Source organism: Gopherus flavomarginatus, chromosome 4, assembly GCF_025201925.1.
Source record: "Gopherus flavomarginatus isolate rGopFla2 chromosome 4, rGopFla2.mat.asm, whole genome shotgun sequence".
Lineage (NCBI taxonomy): Eukaryota > Metazoa > Chordata > Testudines > Testudinidae > Gopherus > Gopherus flavomarginatus.
Genome location: NC_066620.1, coordinates 210,653,943 through 210,678,637, shown reverse-complemented (window position 1 = coordinate 210,678,637; position 24,695 = coordinate 210,653,943). Strand labels below are relative to the sequence as shown.

General features: G+C 41.7%; 1 protein-coding gene across 12 annotated transcripts in view; it reads left to right on the top strand.

Moving 5' to 3' along the window:
• HMBOX1 (homeobox containing 1) overlaps nt 1-20,385 on the top strand; it is a 102,593-nt gene extending 82,208 nt beyond the window's left edge. For 8 of the 12 annotated variants that reach the window (XM_050948873.1, XM_050948868.1, XM_050948866.1 and 5 more), the window contains one exon: nt 74-13,401. In XM_050948873.1, coding sequence (XP_050804830.1) covers nt 74-211 — 138 coding nt within the window. In that variant the 3' untranslated portion in view covers nt 212-13,401. Of the gene's footprint in view, nt 1-73; nt 13,402-19,494 lie in introns of those variants that run through there. The other 4 variants (XM_050948875.1, XM_050948876.1, XR_007773781.1 and 1 more) reach the window with 3 other exon arrangements.
• The last annotated feature ends 4,310 nt before the right edge of the window (nt 20,386-24,695 follow it).

The window sequence follows — 24,695 nt, the reverse complement described above, 5'->3', positions numbered from 1 at the left end:
TAAAAACTCTGTCACTCAGACTGAATGCTCACTAATTAACAACGCTTCATCTTTTTCCTTTCTGCATACACAGGATGACAGCACTAGCCATAGTGACCACCAAGATCCCATTTCATTAGCCGTGGAAATGGCAGCAGTAAACCACACCATCTTGGCATTGGCCCGGCAAGGAACCAACGAAATCAAGACAGAGGCCCTAGACGACGACTGATACAAAGAAGGGGGAGGGTCAAAGAAAGAAGTAACTTAGTTTTAGACGTAGCACCTTAGCCTTTCCTCGGTCCTTAATATGTGTTCTTCTTACAGTATAACTTTGCAGTTTCTTGTACGTCAGTTAGCTGTTAGGGTCTTGTTCTGTGAAGATGGCATGGTGCCCTCAGCCTTTGCATATACTCTCTCAGTATTAATTCCCAGTAAATAATCAGTCAACCAACCAACCTCCCTCTCCCAGCCCCAGTGGCTCGAAAATCTTGCTGCTTTGTCTTAGCATTCCAAGAAAGTGCTTCCAGGTATTTTAGAGAGTCCTCAGTTCCAAGTCTTAGGCTACATTTCAAATCTTGGATACCCTTAGACATCATGTAAAACTAATCTGTACGCTTTTCCTTCTCCAAGACTGAAAGGATGGAAGCTGAGGTAGAGGCACAGGGTCGATGGACACCATATTGAGAGTATCAACAGAGAGTAAAAAGAACACTAGAAACCCCACTTCAGCATGGGAATAAGTGATTTTCAGCTGCAATAAGCCATGCCTCACTGGTCACACAGTGACTTGATATATTTCTTTTGGGTGCTGCACTGAGAATATCCATGGGAAACATATTCACACATTTCGGTTGATGCTCACATATTCAACACAGACATCCTCTACTCTCACAAGCTGCATGGCTTAGTGGATAAAATACTGCCTTCTGCCTCTGGGACCATGATAGAAGCCCAGCCTGGGATCACATGAAAAATGAGCTGAATGTCTAATGGACGGCAGTCCACTTCTCAAAACCACTATTCATTATTTGGCACGTCTAGCAGTGCTTGCTCCGAAGAGGTCTAGACTCAATCAATCTCTCATAGAAGTTGCGTTACCTTTTGTTCTTCCTCTCACCTTTTCCCCCTCCAGCCCTTCTCAAAAGCAATGTTTTCAAAAAAGGGATTAAGATAATAAATGGGTGAGTTTGTACAAGTCTGTGTAACTACTGCCTGCAATCCTAACAGGCCTGAAAGGTTATTGGAGGACTTTGATATCTAGTTTCTGCTAGTTATCAACATGGCATCAATATTCACCCAAATATGAACACTTCTTAAAAGGCAGGAAGATCTCCTCCTTGAGATATAGGGTGTAATGCTTTTGTGTTCTCTTTACTCTGTCCTTGTTATGGTGTAAGAGAGCTGTACTGCTACAGACAATTTAATTAATAATGGGAAGCCATATTGATAATGGATGTGGTAATATTTGTAAAGCAAACCTACTTTAAGTAGCAGAAACTAACGAAATTGCTTTTCCTTGATCACATGTAGCACTTTTGTTACTTTTTTCTTAAAGATATTTATATTTGATAAATCTTTTTTTTAATCATTTGAGAATTCAAAATACCAAACGACGAACTTGCATTACAGAGTCACCCTGCGATCACCTTGTCATCTAGTATCTAAATGATGAACTGTGTATGCATCTAAGAAAATTACATCTGCTGGCATTGTGTGGAAGTGATCTCTGGCATCCTGATAAAAGTGATATGTCGCTGCCGGTAAGAGGAAGCTGTTCACTGGAAGCAGCACGGGATGCGTTAGAGACGGGCTAGGCTGCATTATATCTTTGAAAAAATTAATGCATTTACATAGCATTTCCACTGCATTCCATTTTATCTTCCCTGCTGCATGGAAATAGTTTCAGAGGGAAGGTGGCTTAGTTTTGAAGCATGGCTTTCCTTTGTCTTTTGTTCATTTTTAAAGGTGAAGGGAAGTTACTATGACTTGTTTTGGTTTTATTCCTTCCCATCTCCTCCTCCCCCAGCTTTGCAGGATGTTTGCAACTTGAAACCATCAGATATAATTGCCAGCACTTAGAAAAAGAAAGAAAGAAAGAAAAAAAGACACAATTGTGGCACATCAGCAGGTTTTTAGCCAGCCTTAAACTCCCTGAAGGTAAAGACTAACTAGATCATGTTTATGTCTACTAATCTGCTGAAAGCTGTTTAGGTAGATGTGGGAGATTCTGTGCTTACAGAGGGCACAGAGTTGGCACCTCTTTGCCCCTGTGACTTTGAAGATATATAGGCAGGGCTTGGCCCTGTCGTTCATTTATGGATTTCATTGGAAAATGTATGTGCTTTCTTTAGCAGTAGATCACTGAAGCAGAATGGAGCTGTCTTTTTCTGTTTTGTTGTATTTCTTGAGTAGGCAAATTCATGAATAGCGTCAGGATAGACTCAGGAAAGAACAAAATTGGTTCAGTCACATTGCAGTGTTCTTTCTGTGTGTGTGTGTGTGTGTGTGTGTGTCTCTCTCTCTCTCTCTCTCTCTCTCTCTCTCTCTCTCTCTCTCGGTACTAGCAAGCAAAGGGGTGGGGGGGAGGGATGTTTTTGCACCGCAGGATAATCATCAAGCAAACTGTAGCTTCAGTGGAATTTTACCTACTTATTCATACTACAGTCACACACACAGCTGACAAGAAACCACTGCGATTTATTGCAAGGAGATTTTAATAATCAGTGACCTCTTTATGCTGGTTTGCCATCAGAGTTTGTTCTAGCTGTTCCATTTTAAAGAATCGAATCAAACTGATAGACAGCTGCACCTACGAAATAAATATTGCTTACATTTTTACCTTAAAAGTCATTTTTTGAAACAAACATCTATTTAGAGAATGAAGGAAGAATAACACCAATACAGTAAAGGCCAGATCCTTATCTCTGCTGCACTGGTGTAAATTTGAAATAACTCCACTAAAAAGAATGGATTTAAACCACTGTATAGGAGAGAATCTGGCCTTCACTCTGTCTAGCACAGTCTTACGGCTCCTGTGTTCCATAACACATCAAAAAGAATAAACAGATGAACAACTTATGTATAATTAGCTATCAGTGGCTCTTCTGTCCTAAGTTGCAGCTTGCTGGTAAGCAGCAGCCTTCGCCCCACCAGAGGAAGATCATAGGCTGATTCAGTAAGTAAGAAATGCCTTAAGCGAGCCATGTGCTACATAGTTCTGTTCATCTCCCTTCATCTGCATTCTGTTTGATCTCTGTACGGCCCCCAGAAGATATGATCAAGGAATATGACCTTAGCCATCCTCAATATCCTGATGACACTGAGCTCTCTGACTCCCTCCTTAGCCCGTCGTGGACTGTTTCTTGATTGACAGACACTTGTTTTGATGAGGAGTAGCCAATCTAGGCTCTCATTAGATAACTCCCGGCTACCGCGTTGAGGGAAACCTTTTCAAGACATTTTGGAATGGCTTCTGCAGCCTTGTCGTTCAGGGCAAGGACAATGCTGGTGAGACAACACTGGAAATTAAGGTTTTCTCTGGGTCACTCCCTCAACAAGCTGAGCCAGTCCTGAGACTATTTTCATCTCTACATTTTCTGTCAAATCAGGTTTTTCTGTGCAGTGCTGCAGTTCAGACCTTGTTACAGACATTCATACCTTCATCACCTTCAGGCTAAATTACTGTGCAGCACTCCCACTTGGGTTCTGCTCGAAACTGATCTGAAAGCCAAATTGGTTACAGGATGGTTACCGACTCCTTCCATGGATGCAGTGTGAAGAATCGATCATTCCTTCCTTTCAGGCAGCTGTTAACACCAACAAATTCAATCCAGATTATCTCATGGTTCATAGTACTTTAGCCAGCGTTTTTTGCCATCTTCCAGAGCAGGAGAGGTTGGCTGGGTTGTCCTTGGTGTCTATCCCTAGATATTATTGGAGCTTGTGGGAGTGCAGTGCAGTACAGGGCTCCATCCATGGAGTTCCCCTCTCTGAGGACATTCCCCAGAGTTTTCCTGTGGCTGACTCCTGACTCTGCATCAGGCATTTCTCCTCCGATTTGTTCATCTTTGGCTATTTCATTGCTCCCCTTTTCTTTAACTCCTCTTTTTCTTTGCTCATGTAGTTGGGACCGTGTCTTTTCCTGGATTGTTATGTGTAAAATATTCATTTACATTTGGTACCGATGTCCAAATATTTTGCAACAGATGCCTTAGATAATAAGTTAACACAGCGGCAGACGGACAGCATTTTTCTTCGATGCCCTGGTGATGCAGAGACGTCTTTGAAGTACTTGGAGGTGTTACAACAGTTTCACTGCTCCAATAAATGTGTTCTTACCAAGAAGGGAGTTTCTAACTTTGACCTATGTTTTCTAGCAACACTATGTTGACCTAGCATGATTGTGAGTGGCGTTTGTTTGTGTTTTATTTTTACCTACTTAAAATATTCTCCTATAAGAGATGGGCCTCGTCTGCAAAGTCTGGATCCAGCTTTCCAAAACTGTCGGGTATTTATATTCATAGTTTTGGTTCAGACCTATCTGTAATATAAATTGTAGTGGTGACCTATTATGCTTATGTGAGTCTTCATTGAATTTCTCAATAACTCTATTGTATTCCATTGACTATAGTGGAGTTTAATGGATCGGTGTTTTCATAACACCCAGGCTATTTATGTAGGTGGATGGATGGTTTTTGGGAAGGGTTTTAGCATATATTGACTGGACTTTCTACCGTCTCGCTATTGTGGCTGGGAATCTTTTAGGTTTGGCATAGCTAATGAGATTATAAGTATCACTTTCGTATGCAGACTGGCAAGATTTTTGCTATTTTACTCCTCATGTAAAGCTAGTAAAATCATAGGATATGTCTACTCTGTAAGCCCAGGATTCAAATTCAGGCTCAAGCCATACCCTCCTGCTGTCTACATACACATCACTCTAATCCAGAGTTCGGACCCACGACTCTATGGTGGTGGGGGGTCCTAGCCTGAGTCAAACTGGGACTGAGGGGGTCAAGCCCGATTGCTTTGTAGTTTAGCTGCAGTCCCACTGGATTTGTGCTCTGGGAGTCTGAGAAAAGTATCCCACCATCCCACAGGCCAACTTTTTGTCCTCAGGACAGTCAAGTTTGGTGAACAATCATGTTTTCCCACACTGCACCCAAACAAAGGACGAGAGCAGACACATTATGGGAGGGCAGTAGGAAGTCTGGGATATGGGTGGTTGGACTCGGGCCCACATAATACAGTGTAGACACTGAAGCGCCAGGTTGAGACTCAGGGTTCAATAATTCCTAATCTTGGGTTACAAATGAGCACAGCTGCTCAAACCCAAGCTCTGAGTTTACTTTGCAATGTAGGCATACTCCCAGAAGTGTGGCAGTTTTATAGAAGTAGAATGGCATATGGTCAGCTTGTATCTGAACTGGTCAAAATCTTTTTGTCTTGCTGTCTTAAAGGGACATCAAGATTTCACTAAGGTTTTCAGCTTCAGTACTCTTCTATCATCACTCTGGCTTACCTCGTGCAATCAAATTAGTCTTGTCACACAGAGCTATCTGGTAATTGCAGCAGGATTCCACTGGCTGGCTGGGTACAGTCACAGAATCATAGAAATCTAGGGCTGGAAGGGATCTTTAGAATCCCTTGCCCCATACGGAGGCAGTACCCAAGTATACCTCGTCCACCCTGAAAGGTGTTTCTCTCACCTGTTTTTAAAAACCTCCAGTGACTGAGATTCCATAGCCTCCCTTGGTAACCTGTTCCAGTATATAACTATCCTTACAGCAGGAAAGATTTTCCTAATATCTAACCTAACTCTCCCTTGCTACAGATTAAGCCCATTACTTCTTGTCCTGCCTTCACTGGACATGGCAAAACTTGAAGACTGTTTTCCGGTCCCCACTCAGACGACTTTTCTCATGACTAGATGGGCACATTTTTTAAATCTTTCCTCAGAGATCAGGTTTTCTGAACCTCTTGTTATTTTTGTTGCTGTATTCTAGATCTCTCCAGTTTGTCCACATCATTCTTAAAGCGTCTTTTATTGTACACATGGGTCAGACTTGCAAAATCGGTGTGTGGATTTTGAATGCATAAAATCACAACACTGCCCCTAACTATTTAATCCAGGATTTTGATTCCCCTTGTAGCTTGAATTGAGATCCAAGTGTAGATTCCCATCTTTCTCCCTTAACTTCATAAGTATTTGTGTCCAAGATCTGGTTTGAGTCTCTTAAGTTATATTAGGTTGGAACACCAGGAACTGGTCACTATGACAGTATTTGCCCTGGTGGGTTTTGAATGGAGGAAAATGCCCCATCTAATTTCCTCATGTCAGTTCATTTCTGATGGTTGTGATGTCTTTTAGAAAGTACATTTCTTTCCCCTAACCAGGACATTGTGAATTTAGTATTGCTTACTATTCATCAGCTAAGTAATTTATCTCTTCCTTCAGGTCACAGTTTGTGAGATTATGACCAAGGAACTTTGGGTTTCTCGTCAGAAAAAACTCCCTTGCTCATATTTAGTAAAGGGCTTTCCAGTAGCTGCTGCAATTTTTTTTCAGTGCAATTTTTTTCATTGACAATATTGTTTGCTTACAATCTTCACACATTTTTAGGTAATAATTTTTTTATTTGGTTTAGCAATTTTGCTCTTGACGTGGGTCTGTGTTGAAAAATGAGTTGTATGTCACAACCAAAATGTATTCATTATTGTGGATATAGGACTTTTTCTGTTGTTTAATGCCCTCCTGCTGAATTCATTGGGGCTACGTAGACACCAGCTAACTTTTGCAGTTTTACTGAGCCAAGACATACTCCTCATCATTCCCTTGAACGGAAGGCGAGTGCACTGATCAGGAGTACCAACGAGCTGGGTTGCAGAGTATTTCCAAATAAAGCATTCCTTTCTGTGCTTTTTTTAATAGCTAGGATATTTACTCAGAATTTTGAATCAGTTGTTGGCCAACACAGATTTGGCAAACTGAAAAGCATGACCGGAAACCCCTGTCTCTTAGTTTCATTTAGCATTGTCTAATTTACAGTAGTTAAATTGTCCAATTAAAGATTTCCATGTTAATGAAAAAAGAGGTGGCTGCTACAAATTAGAATTTCAGATAAACCAAATTTATTTTTCTCTCTTAAGAGAAATGCAGTAGAGGATTGAATTTGGTCAACTAAGGACTTTAAGCAGATGTGACAGTGTTTTAAACGTGTTGTTCTACACAGCAAAAAAAGGTATTATCAATGGAGTTATAGTCCTTCAACGTCTTCTCTATCATCCTCTTGTGTGAAATACATGTCGTACTCTAATTTGTGTTAATGAGGAAAAATAACCAAATATATTTGGTTTCTTCAGGATTTGTCTTATCCAGTCTAACTAGAATGTTCTTAGAGTGCTCATTGCTATAGTATCTAAGGGCTGAATCATGCTGACAAATTGAGAAGTGGCTTTAGAGAGAAATATGGCTATTCTCTTTTGTGCCTCTTTTCAAGTTTGGCTGTTGAGTTTGTTTTCATCCGTCTAAACAATAATAATCCATGGATAATACACAGCTTTTCTCTCTGCAGTTCTTTCCAGTAATCGTTGAAGCACTCAGGCCAGGGGTTTAGATGCTACAAGTAGGTGTGAGTGCGTTAATGCCATTGAGCCCTCGTGAGCTGTATAATGGATCTTTGATGTTTGTGTACGTATAGTACATCTACTGAAATGATCTGGCAAAATGCTCTCTCTTCCATTTTCATTCTCTCTCTTTTTAATGTAAGTGGTGTGCTCTGTTGTAATTCACTCTCAAATTCATACTGGTGTGTTGTGATCAGATGAAGGTTCTGTTCAATCTTTTCAAACTGTAGCCATGGTAATTGGGTGGGTAGAATGAATACATAAAAGTGTAATGGCAGTTTTGAATGACTGGGTGTCCACCTGACATGTAATTAGCTGCTTCAGGAAAATGTAGATTGGCATGGTTGTAATTAAAAGGATTTCTGTCCTTGTACGTGATTGAAAACAGCAGCTCTTCCATTCCCTAATTTCCTTTAGTACCAATGCGCTCAACAATGTTTGGAACAGCTACTCAGTAACAGGGCCAGCTCCAGGGTTTTTGGTGCCCCAAGCAGCAAAAAAACCAAACCGCAATCGTGATCAGCTCTACCGCTGCCGCTTCAGTCTTCAGTGGCAATCCGGTGGGTTTTCCTTCTCTCCAAGAGGGAGTGAGGGACCCACCGCCGAAGAGCCGGACATGCCGCCCCTCTCCGTTGGCCGCCCCAAGCACCTGCTTGCTGGGCTGGTGCCTGGAGCCAGTCCTGCTTAGTAAACTAAAATAATGGCCTGTTCCTTATAATGCTGGACAAAAACTGGGATTAGTTTTCTATGCAAAGCTTCTTTCTCTTTCTTTTATCCTGGCCATATCTATATAGCTTCTCATTGGGTTGCAATGGCTTAATTATTTTCCATTTCCTGAATCAAGGATCACTAGAAACGCAGAGAACCCAGTTTATTTCACACTTTAATACTGGCATTGCTTTCATCCTGAATCTGTCATTGCAATATACTGCTTGTATTGTTGTCCAACCCCTGGACTAGACAGTCTAACTAGCTCTTAGATGCTCATGCTCATAAGTAATCTTGTTGTATTATCTCATTCTGGGAATGTCGTCAGCAGTTGTCATCAAGTTTTGAGCTGCATGTCACTTAGACTGCCTATTGTTATGAGTAACATGGAGAAGTGATATGAGTTAGCTCATGTTATACCTCAGATATCAAAAGATATCCTAATGTCAAACAGTAACTCAGTTGTCCTCCACTTGCTGTTCTACTCTGTAACAGAGCTGAATATATAGTGGTGACCCAAGCTGATTTGAAAGTCACTGCATAAGTTCTCACTGGATACTGTCAAACACTTAGACTCATAGACTTTAAGATCAGAAGGGACCATTATGATCATCTAGTCTGACCTCCTGCATAACGCAGGTCACAGAATCTCACCCACCCACTCCTGTAACAAACCCCTAACCTATGTCTGAGTTATTGAAGTCTTCAAATCATGGTTTAAAGACCTCAAGGTGCAGAGAATCCTCCAGCAAGTGACCCGTGCCCCACGCTGCAGAGGAAGGTGACAAATCTCCAGGGCCTCTGCCAATCTTCCATGGAGGAAAATTCCTTCCCGACCCCAAATATGGCGATCAGTTAAACCCTGAGCATGTGGGCAAGACTCACCAGTCAGCACCTAGGAAAGAATTCTCTGTAGTAACTCAGATCCCAACCCATCTAACATCCCATCACAGACCACTGGGCATATTTACCTGCTAATAATCAAAGATCAATTAATTGCCAAAATTAGGCTATCCCATCATACCATCCCCTCCATAAACTTATCAAGCTTAGTCTTGAAGCCAGATATGTCTTTTGTCCCCACTACTCCCCTTGGAAGGCTGTTCCAGAACTTCACTCCTCTAATGGTTAGAAACTGTCTAATTTCAAGTCTAAACTTCCTAATGTCCAGTTTATATCCATTTGTTCTTGTGTCCACATTGGTACTAAGCTTAAATAATTCCTCTCCCTCCCTGATATTTATCCCTCTGATATATTTATAAAGAGAAATCATATCTCCCCTCAACCTTCTTTTGGTTAGACTAAATAAGCCAAGCTCTTTGAGTCTCCTTTCATAAGACAGGTTTTCCATTCCTCGGATCATCCTAGTAGCCCATCTCTGAACCTGTTCCAGTTTGAATTCATTCTTCTTAAACATGGGAGACCAGAACTGCACACAGTATTCCAGATGAGGTCTCACCAGTGCCTTGTATAACGGTACTAACACCTCTTTATCTTTACTAGAAATACCTCGCCAGATGCATCCCAAGACTGCATTAGCTTTTTTAACAGCCACATCACATTGGCAGCTCATAGTCATCCTGTGATCAACCAGTACTCCAAGGTCCTTTTCCTCCTCTGTTACTTCCAACTGATGTGTCCCTAGCTTATAACAGTGATTCTTATTATTAATCCCTAAATGCATGACCTTTCACTTTTCACTATTAAATTTCATCTTATTACTATTACTCCAGTTTACAAGGTTGTCCAGATCTTCTTGTATGATATCCCGGTCCTTCTCTGTATTAGCAATACCTCCCAGCTTTGTGTCATCACAAGGCGAGACAAACACTCCCCCATTGTGCTTTTGGAGTTGATGCAAGAGAAACATTATCTAATGATGGATCTTGAGTACCACTGGGCTGGGTCTATGCTGCATTTTCACCCCACTAACATTTCTCACCATTGTTGTCACCAGTGCCACCCTGGTATTTTAATCATATTGGACCAGATTTACAAAGGCACTTCAAGATACAGACAGGTATCTAGCGGGATTTGCCCAAGAAGCTTAGGCACTCTTTTAAATCCCGGTAGATACCTTTCTGTTTCCTTAGGTGCCTAAATATCTTTGTAAATCTGGCTGATTGTCCAGTGCTGTTCAGAGCAGGCCTACCTGAAGGATGGCTAAAAATCTGTTTATGCTAGTTCTCTCGACATGACCATCTCCAGTGGTGCTGTACTGGCATTAGGAATGTCAGGACATTTTTTGGTGGGGAATCATAATGTGTACAAGACTTTAGGCATTAATTTTGCTGCTATTGTTTGCTAAACTACCTAGATTCTTTCCTAACTTGCCTGACTCAAGTCTTCCATGTCATGACAAGACACACAATGTAGCATAACTAACGTACATTTATAATTAGTGTGTCTTTAAGAGGATAACTTTGGCTTTCTGATCTCCGTTTTGACATCAAGATTTTTTTTAAATACATTTACTTATAAAGTTGTCCATTGAATCATTCAAGCAGAGCAAAAGCGATAATGGAAAATAAGTCATTGACTAATCTTCTGCATCCAGTATATCCCGATAGGTACATGTTACATTCCACAAGGCATATTGGACATTGGAGATGCTTATTATTTGTCTGCTGATAAAGTTGCTGCTATCAGTTTGACAGGACTGTAGCAACGGTACTATAAACACCACTCCAGTGCTAACCAGGGCCAAGGATCTGGAATATCAGCTCATTAAGGAGTTTTTCCTAAACTGGGGTGTGAGGCATTGCCTTTGCATTTTGTGACCGTATCTTTGAAATCAACATTGAATCAGATCTTCTTTAGCACATTTTGAATTACCTTTTTAAGATGCATGTTTTCTCCAAGTGCAAACTAGAGACAGGGTTGGTTTACATTATAGATAGCAATGGATGTAATTGGCCAAATTTCAATGGAGCTGCTCTGGATTTACTCTGGCAAAGTCAAAATTTGGCCTGATGCTGCGAAAGTCCAGCTACTTTGTAAGAGAGTATTAAACCACTAAAAGAGAAGAGAAAATGATTGAATCCTATATGCACTAAATTTTCATCTTCAGAAGTGAAAGACATGTAACCACACTGGGTTGTCCTGGATTTTTGTTGTTTCAGTATATTGTGAAATCAATTCTAGTTTTCTGTTTGCCAGAAAACCCAGTTTTTTTAACATTGTTAGTCAATAACCATTTTTCTTCCATTTTAGTTTTGATGCTTAGATAAAGTAGTAAATTTGGAGAAGAATAACCCTAAACGTGATCTCCTTTTTATTCATTTCTAAACAGTCTCTCTCTGGTTCCCCAGACCATCAGTGTTTTTGATTGTCTCTTGATCCCTATGGGTGTTGATGACTCTTAACAAAATAGGATTTAATACTGATAGTATAGGGTGCCATTGCAAACTTCTGCCTGACCTGCCAAATTATCATTCTATATCATAGATATTCAATCATCTAGACTTGCAGGTCACCTCTTTGATCATCTGGTCAGTCTGCTTGCAAGAGCAGAATTGGACCTGGAGTGCCAGTAAAGATCCAGTGTGACACTATCAAATATTTGAAGTTACGGGTATGTGACACCTACTGCTGTCCTTCCAACAAATTCATTAGGCATTTCTAGCATGCGGTTAAAGTACTCAGGTTTGTCTGGTATGATTAGTTCTTTGTGTAAATCGTGGTAGTCATTGCTGGTGATACTCGGTGTACAGGAATTCTTTTTTTAACTACACGTTATATTATTTAACCATGCGGATGGCAAACAACCTGGAGAAGACTGTTGTTGATCATCATATTACTGTTTTGCCCCACCAGTCCTCTTGAATCTCCCTCTCTTTTCCATAACGTTACTAACTGCCCCCCCTTTTTGTTTTGGTGATGGTGGTGGTAAGTTCATTACAGATTCCCAGGGGATGCCAGTCTTACATATTTGCTGATTTCTGTATATGTTCTATTTTTCCATATCATGTCATCTTTTCTTAGAATCTCTATTTACAAGATGTTTATTGTTTCCTGATTTGTCCTGTATCTTTCTGATTTAAAATGTAATTTGAAAAAAGCAGCTCAGGAGCTCAGTCCTGTTAAATGATATGGCATATCACCACCTTCATTTATTAATGAGAGAGCTGCCTCTCTGGGCTCTTACCGTCTCCTGATATTAGTGAAAGCCTTGCTTACCTCGCTTAACTTCTTGTGTTAGAATTGACTTCTTGCTTGCTGCACCCTTCCCCCCACCCCTGTAGTCTTACACTCTTCTTATTTGGTTCCTCCCTGCCGTCTCCGTTTCTGGGACGGGCACTGTATTGCACTCAGATCTTTGAGCAGTATATCTATTAGTCACTTTTTTATCTGTTTAATAGTACTTCTGTCGAACTCACTGTATTGTTAGACTTTCCCTTATCAAATGTGGCTGTATCAGATGCCTAGCTGAATCCAGATACGTTGTCCATGCTGAAGTATAAATCTGAAACATTTTGTAGAGTCAACCCTCTGACCATAAAAAGAAAACCAAACCACATCAATTCAGGCAGTTTACAGTAGGTTCTTCACTAGTGACCTCCTGAATGAAATAACTCAGTGGTAAGTTTTGGACCATGGCTAAAGGTCACTTCCAGGGTGTTTTTTCCATTTGGTTTTGTTCCTTTTCATACTTGAAGCTTGAAACTCTTACACTAATTACCAGTGTTTTGGTTTGCACACTCGTTTGCTATTGCCCACCCTTGTGATGCCTGAGCTGTGAACAGGATACAATAGATCTGCAGAGGCTTGATAGTGACTCTGATCCTTGCCTCTCCCAGGTTCTAGGGCTGCTGTCCGTCTTTGCGGTCAGGGTGGCTTTGGGGTTTTCGGAGGTGGAGGGGTTGCCAATTGATATAAGATACAAAAATTAGGTTCAAATGTTTGGCTTCCCAACTTCGACTGTTATCCACTGAAGCGGCTCTTTATTTCTCGACTGATGTTCAAATTCCCGCACTCTCTTGTGATTTACTCTTAACTGGAGATTCTACCTCTTTCTAGTTTATCTGAGCTCAGAGCTCAGCTTCATTTTCTGACAGTAGCAGTTGCCTGTTTCATTGTTCTTTGGGCTGCAAACTGGACGAGCAGGACTACACTCACACTCCTTTTAAATCCAGCTGTCATGTTAGCAGTGTCATTGTGAAGCCTATCAACAACAGACCCGTAGGTTGCTACTGAGTGATTGGGGAGCACTCCCAATGGAAGTGCTGAGCCCACTGCTTGCATCGTAGGCTGGGAGGCTGGGAAGCCTCGTTGGGAGTCAGATGTCCGGTTCCACGTGGCAGCATGGTGGAATATCACAAGCCCACTGAACCAATACAGGAAAGGCTTTTACCTTAAAGCTAATTCAGGGCTAACAAATTGAAAGTAGAAAGAACAGGAGTACTTGTGGCACCTTAGAGACTAACAAATTTATTTCAGCATAAGCTTTCATGGGCTACAGTAGCTCACTTCTTCGGGTGCATAGAATAGAACACACATTGAAAGTAGGTTTAGTTTGAACAGTAGTTCTATCTAAGCATGACACGTTCAAGTCAGTTGCATGGCCGGGAGTGTTATTTTCCTTGACAGATTGCCTTGGTTGTCTCCCTCTGGACCTTTATGATCTTTCCAAGGCTCATCATGAGTGCCCAGTAAGTATGAAATGTGTGCAGTACCTGTTCTGGAGTGTCAATTTAAAAAGTGCCTAAGTGAATAACAGGACGTTAGAGTGAACTGGAAGAATTGGACTAGGCCCCATTTCCCTCCGAGAGAGGCCCCTCCCTGCAGTCCTTCCACATGCAAAACTCCCATTGACTTCAGTGGGAATCCAGTGCCTGGAATAACTGCAGAATCAGGCCAGAAAGAAATCCTCATTGCTTTCTCATTCTGCCTTCCCCTCGTCCTCATCCTCCCCCTTTCCCCCGTACGTAGAGAACTTCTTAGGAATTTTCTGTTTCTCAGTCAAATCTTTATAATCTCTGATTTGGAAACAAAGAGCAATGAGTAGAATTAAGTTTTTGTTTCTAAATGATAGGAAATTGCCTCTAGGACTCTGGATATACGTGACTGTGTGTATATTGATCACTCATATCTGGGTAACCATACCTCTGACATCCTGGATAGGAGTGACAAATGTGCATATGTAATCACCTCTCTCTAAATCAGAGACAGGTTCCTTCTATGTTCTCAATTATGTCTAAGTTTATAATAGTGACAGCTGCTCAACGTTTTATCAAAATCATTTAACCATTCACAGGTTATTATAATTTTGTAAACATCTCTGAGAATTTTATATGGAATTAAAAAAAAATGTCTGAAATGCTGGTTTAAAAAAAAAATCACATGAAAGGAGACTTCTTATTTTTTGTGACCATACTAAATACAAGTCAGGTAACAAAACCGCACTGTTAGGATTTATTGGTACTACTTAAGGATTCAGAAAATGGGAGTCACCCATATGCAGATGCTTTATTTTTCATTAATTACACTTTTTTTTCCACTCTGGCAATTTAATAATGCCTATGAATTGGGAAGCTATGGGCAATTACCATTGACAAAGATAGCTATGAGTAGATCTATGCTGCAGAAGACTGACAGACAACTTGTAGGATCACAATGAGTATTGATAAAGCAGTGATCAAAGGGGAATCTATTGCAGTGGTACTAATGAAAATAAAGTATTTGTGGCGTTAGAACACACAAAGACTGTATGGCATTGTACTGTCACCCTGATGTCTAGATGTCTTTTTTTCTTAAAAACAGATTGTCGGTTACCATGACTGTAATTGAAAAGAGGTGAATGTAATAGTAAGCGTTGCAAACCTACAAGGGGGAAAAAAACCAATGGAACAGTATCAGAGGCCAAAAAAAAAAAGTCTGACTGGATTTGAATGTACAAAGTGCTAGGGAATTACCTTCTCCATTTCCGAATTCTCTGCATCTTAATTCTGTCCCAGCGTAACCTTGACTCGGGGAGTGGGTGGGGAAGTGGAGCGTTAAACCTTGCAGCTGTGTTAACAAAACGGCAAGTGAGCATGACTGTTGTAATCGTGTGTGTGTTGGATGGCTGGCAGTCACCTACAATTACTTCATGTTTCCAAGTGCATAAGATGAGCTACTTCCTTTCTTTGCTGGTCAATATAAGCCCGCCGACAAGTTTCTTTTGTGTGTGTGTTTCTCTGTTAATTTCTAGATCCCTTCATCTCTCATTAGTGTATTTGATTCCTACACCGTATTCCCCAGGTGGAAATCACACATGTCTCGTCTGCTGTAGGTGTACAGCTTACCTCAAGAGGTAAACATGGTGTCCTGTAGTCCTACATCCACAGTCTTTTTTACGTTAGCATTAGCACACACACACACACACACACACACTGGAATGTATATTCTCCCTCCCCCCGAATAACCTCTTGACCTGATCCTTGCTGTAGACACCAACTCCTATTGCAAATTGGATGCTGCTTTAAATGTGAAAACAATTGTTCAAAAAGCTATAAAAACCTGAGTGAAAGCTAAAGCTGAATTTATAAGCCTTGTTGCATATGAGCCAAAAGTGCAAAATGCTCTATATAATGAACTAACCTGCCACTCATATAAATATAAATATATATAAATATATTAAAATCAGACTGTTCTACAAAATTGTGTATTTGTATTTTTGTGTACGTACAATTTTCTGCTAAGCAGAAGGAGGATGTAGTATAGGATGATGTGAGAAGAGATTTTGTTTAATCATATTTCTTTGTTACTTATTTTTGTTAACATCCAGATGCCTGTCTTTGTCTTTATCTGTGTATGACACTGTTTAAAAGCTGCAGTATCTCTCTCCCACCAAGTAGATATTATCAGATATTTTAAATCCAATCAGCACTGAAAGCATTTGGTAATGCAGGCAGTGTCGTCATCCCCTGCAATATGCCTAGTTCAATTATTGAACAAGGGCTACATGCCAGATTAAAGGATACATACTCCACAGTGGCTATGAGAAATGCCGTAGGAAGAGACTATGCTTGGGACGAAATCTCATTGTGCCATTACTCCCAGTGGAATCAGTAAATGTTGTGGAATCTAGCAGGGATTGAGAGCTTTCCAAGCAGGAGACCTCCAACCATGCTCCATGGATGGCCATTGACTCTTTCCTGGTAGTCCTCAGCCTGAAGTATTTGAGAACCAAATAATGCAGGGTTGGAAGGGAAGATGGCCAATGAGAGGATTCTTCTGTTAGGAAGTTGTTTTCAGGCTTAAAAAATTAGAGAAATAAAATCTTATACCACAAGCGAGTGAACCTCAGACAGGAACACCAAATAGTAATCTGAGGAATGGACCACATGCGATCTCAGAGAGAGCCCGTCTTTGCTGTCCATTGGCACGTGCTGCTGTAGTGTATTCTTGCTCCTGTGGAAGGCATGTCTATAACCTCTTATGTGGGAACTCCCTCCACTTTACCTTAAAAAAAGAAAATTACTAACTGTTCCATTAATCACCCCAAACACTACTGTTGTCCTAGTGTAAGATGTTTTGGACCGTTGTTGTAAGGATACTGTAGTACTTCTTATTAAATAAGGGCCCCAGACCTTCATTTATCGCTTGAGTCACTTGCAACACGGAAATAATATTCTGAAAGCTGCTTTTAAAAATTGCTGAATATCTCCAATACATGGCAGGAGTGTGCTCCCATGATTTTTATTGTTTTGAATTTGTCAGCTACAGTTTAAAAGGAAAAACATTCTTTCCCTTTTGCGTGTGGTGGGAAGGTTATTTATAAAGTGTGGCATTGATTGCTGTACAGAGAGACAGAAATGTCAAAGCAGAGCTAGATAAAACACAGCATGCAGGACATATGGAAGGGGAAGTGTGGTCTTGTTGCTAAAGGACAGGTCTAGGAGTCAGTTGATCTGGGTTCTAATTCCAGTTCTGCCACAGACTTTGTTGTGTGGCCTTCAGACAAATCTTTCTGTGCCTCAGTTTCTCCATTTGCAAAATGGGGATAATAATACTTACGTAACTTTTGTAAAGTGCTTTGAAATCCTTAGATGGAAGGCACAATAAAAGTGCAAAGTATTATTAGGTTTTTCCTTTGTGCCCCTTATATATTTTTTAAAAAGTAACATTTAATTTTGGAATTAGTTCTTCCACAAGGAGAATGATACTGCATCTTTATACGTAGGGCTCATATTTATAACAGTGTGTAATGACTGTAGCAAAAGTCCTTGTTTCTGTATGTGAATGGACAGAGAAACAAGTGCTCTATTGTATTGATTAAAATAGTTAAAATGAGTCCTGTATCATTGTATCTCCTATTCTGGATTAGTGCCTTTTGGACAGTAGACTGTTCTGTAATTAAAATGTAGTATAACTGCTTTTTTGTACAGTTTTGTTTTAATAAAACTTTTTTTTAATTTGTGTTTATTTTAGTATTGTACCTATTAGAGAATAAAAATGTATAACTGAACAAAGACAGTTTTTTTGCTGTAATTCTTTTTGTGAAATGCTACTGTGTAATAACTGCCTGGCTCTGAACACAACCTATTTTACTTCAGGCTTCAGTAAAAAGGTTCATTATGATCAGATGCTTAACACAATATTAACAACAAGGTGAAAGGAACACAAGCCAAAATAGGGAAAGAACAGGTTGAAGAATATTTAGATAAGTTAGATGTATTCAATTCCCCAGGGCCTGATAAAATTCACACTAGGGTACTTAAGGAACTAGCTGAAAGAATTTTGGAACTGTTACCGATTGTTTGAGAATTCGTGGAGGACATGTGTGGGCCAGGATGACAGGTGCTATGTTAGCCTTTCTCCAATCTTTAAACAGGGAAACAAAGAATACTTTGGGAAATTATAGACCAGTCAACCCAACTTTGGTATCTGGAAAAACACAAACAAATTTAGTCAATTTGTAAGCCCCTAGATTGTAATGGGGTTATAAATAGTAACCAACATGGATTTGTCAATAACAAATCATGCCAAGCCAACCTAAATTAATTCCTTGACAAAGCTAATGGCCTATGGATGGGTGAAAAGCTGTAGATGTGATATATCTTGATTTTAGTGAGGCCATTGACACATCCCTCATGATATTCCCATAAGCAAGCTAGGAAAATGTGGTCTAGATTCAATTACTATACAGTAACTGCACAACTGGTTGAAAGACCATACTCAGAGTAGGTATAGTTCCCTGTCAAACTGGGAGATCATATCTAGTGTGGTGCCACATAGGTCTGGCCCAGGTCTGGTACTGGTCAATATTTCGGAAATGACTTGGATAATGGAGAGGAAAGGATGCTTATAAAATTTGCAGGTGACACCAAGCTGGGAGGGGTTGCTAACACTTGGGAGGGCAGGAATAGAATTAAAAATGACCTTGAGAAATTAGAGAATGGCTCTGAAAGCAACAAGATGAAACTCAGGAGAAGTGCAGATTTCTTCACTCAGGAAGGAAAAATCAAATGCACAACTACAAAAGGGGGAATAACAGGCTAGGTGGTCGTACTGCTGAAAAGGATATAAGTGGTCTAGTGGGTCATCAATGAAAATGAAAACCTTGACTGACCTATGAGTAAAGATTTTTTAAAAAACTGGGTATGTTTAGTCTAGGGTGACCAGACAGCAAGTCTGAAAAATCGGGAGGGGGTGGGAGGGTAATAGGAGCCTGTATACAAAAAAGATCCAAAAATTGCAACTGTCCCTATAAAATTGGGACATCTGGTCACCCTAGTTTAGTCTTGAGAAAAGAAGGCTGAAGGGGACCTGGTAACAGTATTCAAATATGTTGAGGCTGTTATTAAGAAGGTGGTGGTCACTTGTCCTACCATTAGTGGACAGGGAGAACAAGGGGTAATGGGCTTCATCTGCAACAAGCAAGAGTGTTAGATCTTAAGGAAAACTTTCCAATGATAAGGACAGTGAAGCCCTGGAATAGACTTCCAAAGGAGGTTGTAGAATCCCCGTCATTAGAGGTTTTTAAGAACAGGTTAGACAAACACCTGTCAGGATGGCCTAAGGTTACTTGGTCCTGCCTCAGCATGGAGGAAGGACTAGATTACCTCTTGAGGTCCCTTCCAGTCCTGCAGTTCTATGATTCTATAAAAGCTTTCTTTACAACTATTTATTTTTCCTAGCAGTAATAACGATAGAAACTGCTTCGTGCAAACTGGCTGGCCATGTGCCTCTCAGATACAGAAAAGACAGAGTTAACAACCATAAGAGGGTGGAAAATCAAGCAGCTGTTCGAGATGGCAGGAGCTGCAGAGAAGAATGCTCTTGCATCAAAGTAATGAAAAGGCAATATGCACAACGCAGCCACCTCCTGTGTTTGGTGACACCAGGTGTTGTCCTCTGACCTGAGGGGTTAGCTGAAATTCAAGGTCTTGCCGGGTTGTTTCTTTTAGGAGAAGAAATTGATGCTATGAGGCAAGTATTTCTGTGGTGCAATCCTGTTTATTTACAAAGAATGTACATGAAGTCCTGGTTCCCTAACACTGTAGAAACAGGAGGGCAGCTTTGTTGGTCAGAAATCCAAGCCTGCTTTCCAGCCAGTCCTGTGCCCCAACAACACCGTTCCCTCTGAGGCCATGCTACCATGCTCTGGATTTCTGATTGGTTTGTGTTCTGACACAGGCACGTGGCTGCAATTCAATCAACACCCAGCCCACGGCCTCTTCAATCAGTCCCAGGGAAACCCCTTTTAAATGGAAAATCAGATGTCAAGAATCATAACATTAACCTCCCTGGTCAGTCAGTTACAGACCTAAAAATTGCAATTATTCAACAAAAAAACTTCAGAAACAGACTCCAATGAAAAACTGCAGAACTGGCATTAATTTGCAAACTGGACACCATTAAATTAGGCTTGAATTAAGACTGGGAGTGGATGAGCCATTACACAAACTAAAAACTATTTCCTCTTGCTAATTTTCCCCTACTGTTACATCTTTTTGTCAACTGTTGGAAATGGGCTATCCTAATTATCACCACAAAAGTTTTTTTTTCTCCTACTGATAATAGCCCACCTTAATCGATTAGTCTCATTAGAGTTGATATAGCAACCCCCATTTTTTCATGTTCTCTGTGTATGTGTGTATATTATCTTCCTACTGTATTTTCCACTCCATGCATCTGATGAAGAGGGTTTTAGCCCACAAAAGCTTATACTCAAATAAATTTGTTAGTCTCTTAAGGTGCCACAAGGACTGCTCGTTCTTTTTGCTGATACAGACTAACACAGCTACCACTCTGAACCTTTTTTACTTGGTGAGTTCTTGCTAGGGTGACCAGAGAGCAAGTGTGAAAAATCGGGACAGGGAGTGGAGGGTAAAAGGACACTATATAAGAAAAAGATCCCAAAATTGGGACTGATCCTATAAAATCGGGACATTTGGTCACCCTAGTTCTTGCTCAGGTCTGTCCCATGTGGTCAAGTGTCTTGAGCAGTGGCTTCTAGCATTTCAGCTCTCCTACTCTGTAAAGGAACAGAATTGTTTCTTCTGCTTACCCTGAATGAGCTGTGGCTAGCAGGCCCACCATCTTCAGCATGGTCTGTGCTTGCCCATTGGTGAGATGCACTTGCTGACATCCAGCCACACTCGCCAGCACAACAGCCATGGCTGGCACCTTACATTTGCCATTGCCAGGCAGCTACCATGGTAGAGTGACCCTTTGTAACCACTTGCTCTTTGCACTTATAAGTTAAAGTGAGCAAAACAGTCATTGTCTGTTCATTAAATAATGTGGGTTTTTTAAGTTGAAATGTTTTCTGGGTTTAATTCTCATTTAATCAATACCTACCCTCAACAGCAGCCTTTAAGTGAGAACACACTAAGAGAAACAATGATGTAAAAATCGTGCCATGTTCATAGCCACCTGACCCACAAGTGTATTACTCTGTCTTCAGCATGTAGGCATGGAAGAGCATCCTATTCTGCCCTATGAATCAACAACAGACTAGACAGCAAAGTTCTGGTTAGAGCCTGTCTTTAGAACCCTGCTTGGTTTGCAAGTGGCCTTTGTAAAACAGGCAGTTAGAAAAGTGGGGTAAGCAAGAACTTTCATATTAAAGAGCCCAACACAACCATCATTTTAATCCTGGTATATTTGAATGTAGCTACATTAAAGTAATAAGAATTAATTGGTGTTTCATTTTCTATTTTTAATAGTGATTAAAAAAAAAAAGCTAAGAAACAGAACAAAGACCACTTGTGTGTGCAGGTTGAACCCCTCTCTTAACTAAGTTAGTATCTTTACAAGTAGCTTTTCCCTACAACGTGAGTAAAAATACGACATGCCTGGCAACATGGCTTCAGTTGCTGGGATAGGATCTCACAGCAGCATTATGTCACAGCAAGGAGAACCAAAATACTAAAGTCTCATGGGAGCACCAAGGGGCTCATTCTCTATTCCATGGATGTTTAAATCGGCATAATATTAATAAAAATAAGAATCAAGTGTTTACTCTTGTTTCAGTGGTTTCTAGATACCCCATCAGAGGCTGAAGCCTTTGTGTTAGCCATTGTTCATCTATATATATATAGATGAACAAAGAGACAAGCCCTGCTCAGAAGATAAACTAAACAGACTGGGCCAATGGAAGTATTAATATAATAGTTCCCACTTTCCAGATGGGGAACTGAGCTAACGATTAATGCTGGAATTTTCAGAAGGACTTAACACCCACAACAGGTTCACATTTCCAGAACAGCGCTGGCCGTAAGTGTCACCATGAGCTCTTTGGTCAGTCTGGCCATTAATCATGTGTTTTTCACAAGAGCTGAGCTCTTCTGGAAAATCTAGTCCCAATAGGACACCCAGATGTCCCAATTTTATAGGGACAGTCCTGATATTTGGGGCATTTTTTAATATGGGCTCCTATTACCCCCCCACCCTGTCCCGATTTTTCACACTTGCTTTCTGGTCACCCTAAATTCCAATGGCAGGTGCTGAGACCTGGAAACTGGCCCTAAGCAACTTGCCCAGCATCATACAAAGAAATTGGTGGTAGAACCAGGAACTGAATCCAGATTCCTCAGGCCAGCGGCTTAACTACAAAACCATCCTTCTGTACTAGCTCAAAGTTTGTGGTGCTGTTGCCACTCACCTGGTGAAATAGTTGGTCAAAGGGACACAATTCAAACAGAGTTATGACTGTAATAAAATGTTTTTAAAAATAGTTAAGTCCAGGAGGGAGAGCGTGTGCGCTTTCCAGGAAAGATGGGAGAAAAAGTTGTTTTTTTTTAATGGCTCACATGTTCAATGGCTTTTAAGAATTGCTTTGGCTGCAGACCATAACATCAAGCATGGTTATAGTACAAGGACGGGATATAATCACCTCCAGGAAAAGCGCCTCGGAACAAAGTCGATGCACTTCAAACGAATCTTGTATTGTGGGAGAAGATTTTTTTCCAGAGGCGATAATATTAAAGCAAAGAGGCTGTTAAAACAAGCTCCACTCTTCATGTACTGATTGCAAGACACTGCTAATAAACATCTCCTTTGCTAAATGGCTTTCTGAAGAGTTGGTGAAAGCTGCAGGCATAATGCACACTGCTTAAAAAAACAAAACAAAAAAATGAGGCATTCTGCAATATTAAACGTTGTAAGAGAAACTGTTGACAAGTGAAAATGGAAAATATATGTCCAAGACCTTTCACTGCCTAAAAAGTTTGTTTTTCTGTGTAAACTTTCCTGCAAACGGCCAGTTTTGCATAAACGGGTGGGGGGGAATGCTTTTATGGGGCATGTGATATGGTGGTAACTAACTTACAGCCCAATCGCCATGCTGCTAGCCCACCTCTGCTGTCTGCTATGCCCCCCCCCCCGCCCACCCACCCCAGCAGCCAGAAATAAAATGCCCTTGATTGGTTCTGGTGGGATTTAAAATGGGAGGCTGGCAATCAGCTGACAGGGATGGCTCTATTACCCAACCATGGAAGACCAGATTAAACCATGGCCACACTGTGCCTATGGGGCACAGTGACAGTAGCTGCTCTACTTTCATTTACAAAAAGCTCAGTTTTTACACTCAGGGATGTGCCTACATAAGCTGGGGCTTTGCGGGGGCGGGGGTGGATGTTACAATGTTATGCAAAGGGCTGCAGCGGCAGCGACCCTCACTTTGAGCAGCAGGGCTCCAGTCACACTAAATGCTGAACCCTCCTGTTGCTAGCACCAGACACTGTGTGTGGGGTTGGTTGCTACACCCCTCACCCCAGTGGCTCTGCTGTGGCAGGTGTATGTGGGGGTTGGGGGTGGGGGCTGAAGTCCCGTCCCCCCCCCCCAGCAGGCACCAAGGGAGGTGCGAGGCAGCCTGCTCACCAAGGGAGAGGGGGGTGGGCCTCTCCCACCTAGGTCAGAAAATGGCTTGTGGTGGCCCTGGCTCCAGTCACCCCTGCCCCGGGGAAGGGGGCGGGGGGGGGAAATATTGAGACCATAGGGCAGCCCTCCCCATGTGGACTGTGCCTTGTCACCGGGCCTGCTTTCCTGCAGCCCCGAGCCATGCGCCCGGCTACTCTTTGTGTCTCGCCAACAAACCTGGCCCTCACGTCCAGCTGGGAATGGAGGTGCTGGGCGAGCCGGTGTTGGTGTGCAACAGAGTGGTTGTTTGGCGCCGCCCCAGAGGAAAGCGCTGACTGTGACACACACATCCCCCAATGGGGGGGGGAGAGTTCCCCCACACACACACATTGCTGCCCAGCAGCTTGATTTGGCTCTCAGTGTACGTCTCTGCCCCACTCCCACCGCAGCAACAGGTTTCCTGCCAACTTATTGCCTTGCTTTAGGAGTTCAACCTCTCTAGTGGTTCATTAGAAGTTTCCAGTTCTAACTGTGCATTCGTTACCCTGCCCCATCAATCGGCAAGTGTCCCTCCGGGTCTCTTTGTGCCTTTCTCTGCTGCACCCCCCCCCTCCACAGCACGGGGTGGTGTGTGTGGGGGGGAGGGATGGGGGATGGTCTCTATCCCCCAGCTGAGTATGTTGATCTTCCTAGGCCTAGTTTTCCTGCCCCTAGCCTCTGCTGGCCGTTTCATGATTCCTCCCTAAATGATTTGGGAAGTCCATGCAAATGAGCCCACAGGTTTCCTGAGGCTTTCCCCACACCCGGCGTGACGAGACGATGCTTTCTGAAGGCAGAAAGAGCCCGTGAGTGCATGCGTCCCTTCGAACGGATGAAGTTAGCACACAGGCCCTTAGGGCGAGGCTCTGTTACATCAAGTCACCCTAGGTTACACTGTTGTACAGCCACCACAGTAACTGAATGGGTTTTACATGTCCACACTGCGCTACATTTTAGTGTGTAGATGCTTACAGGGTTAGGGCAGCATAAGCTGCCTTACAGCAACCTAGTGCTGCAGTGTACCTATCGAGTTCCTGGGAACGGGGCGG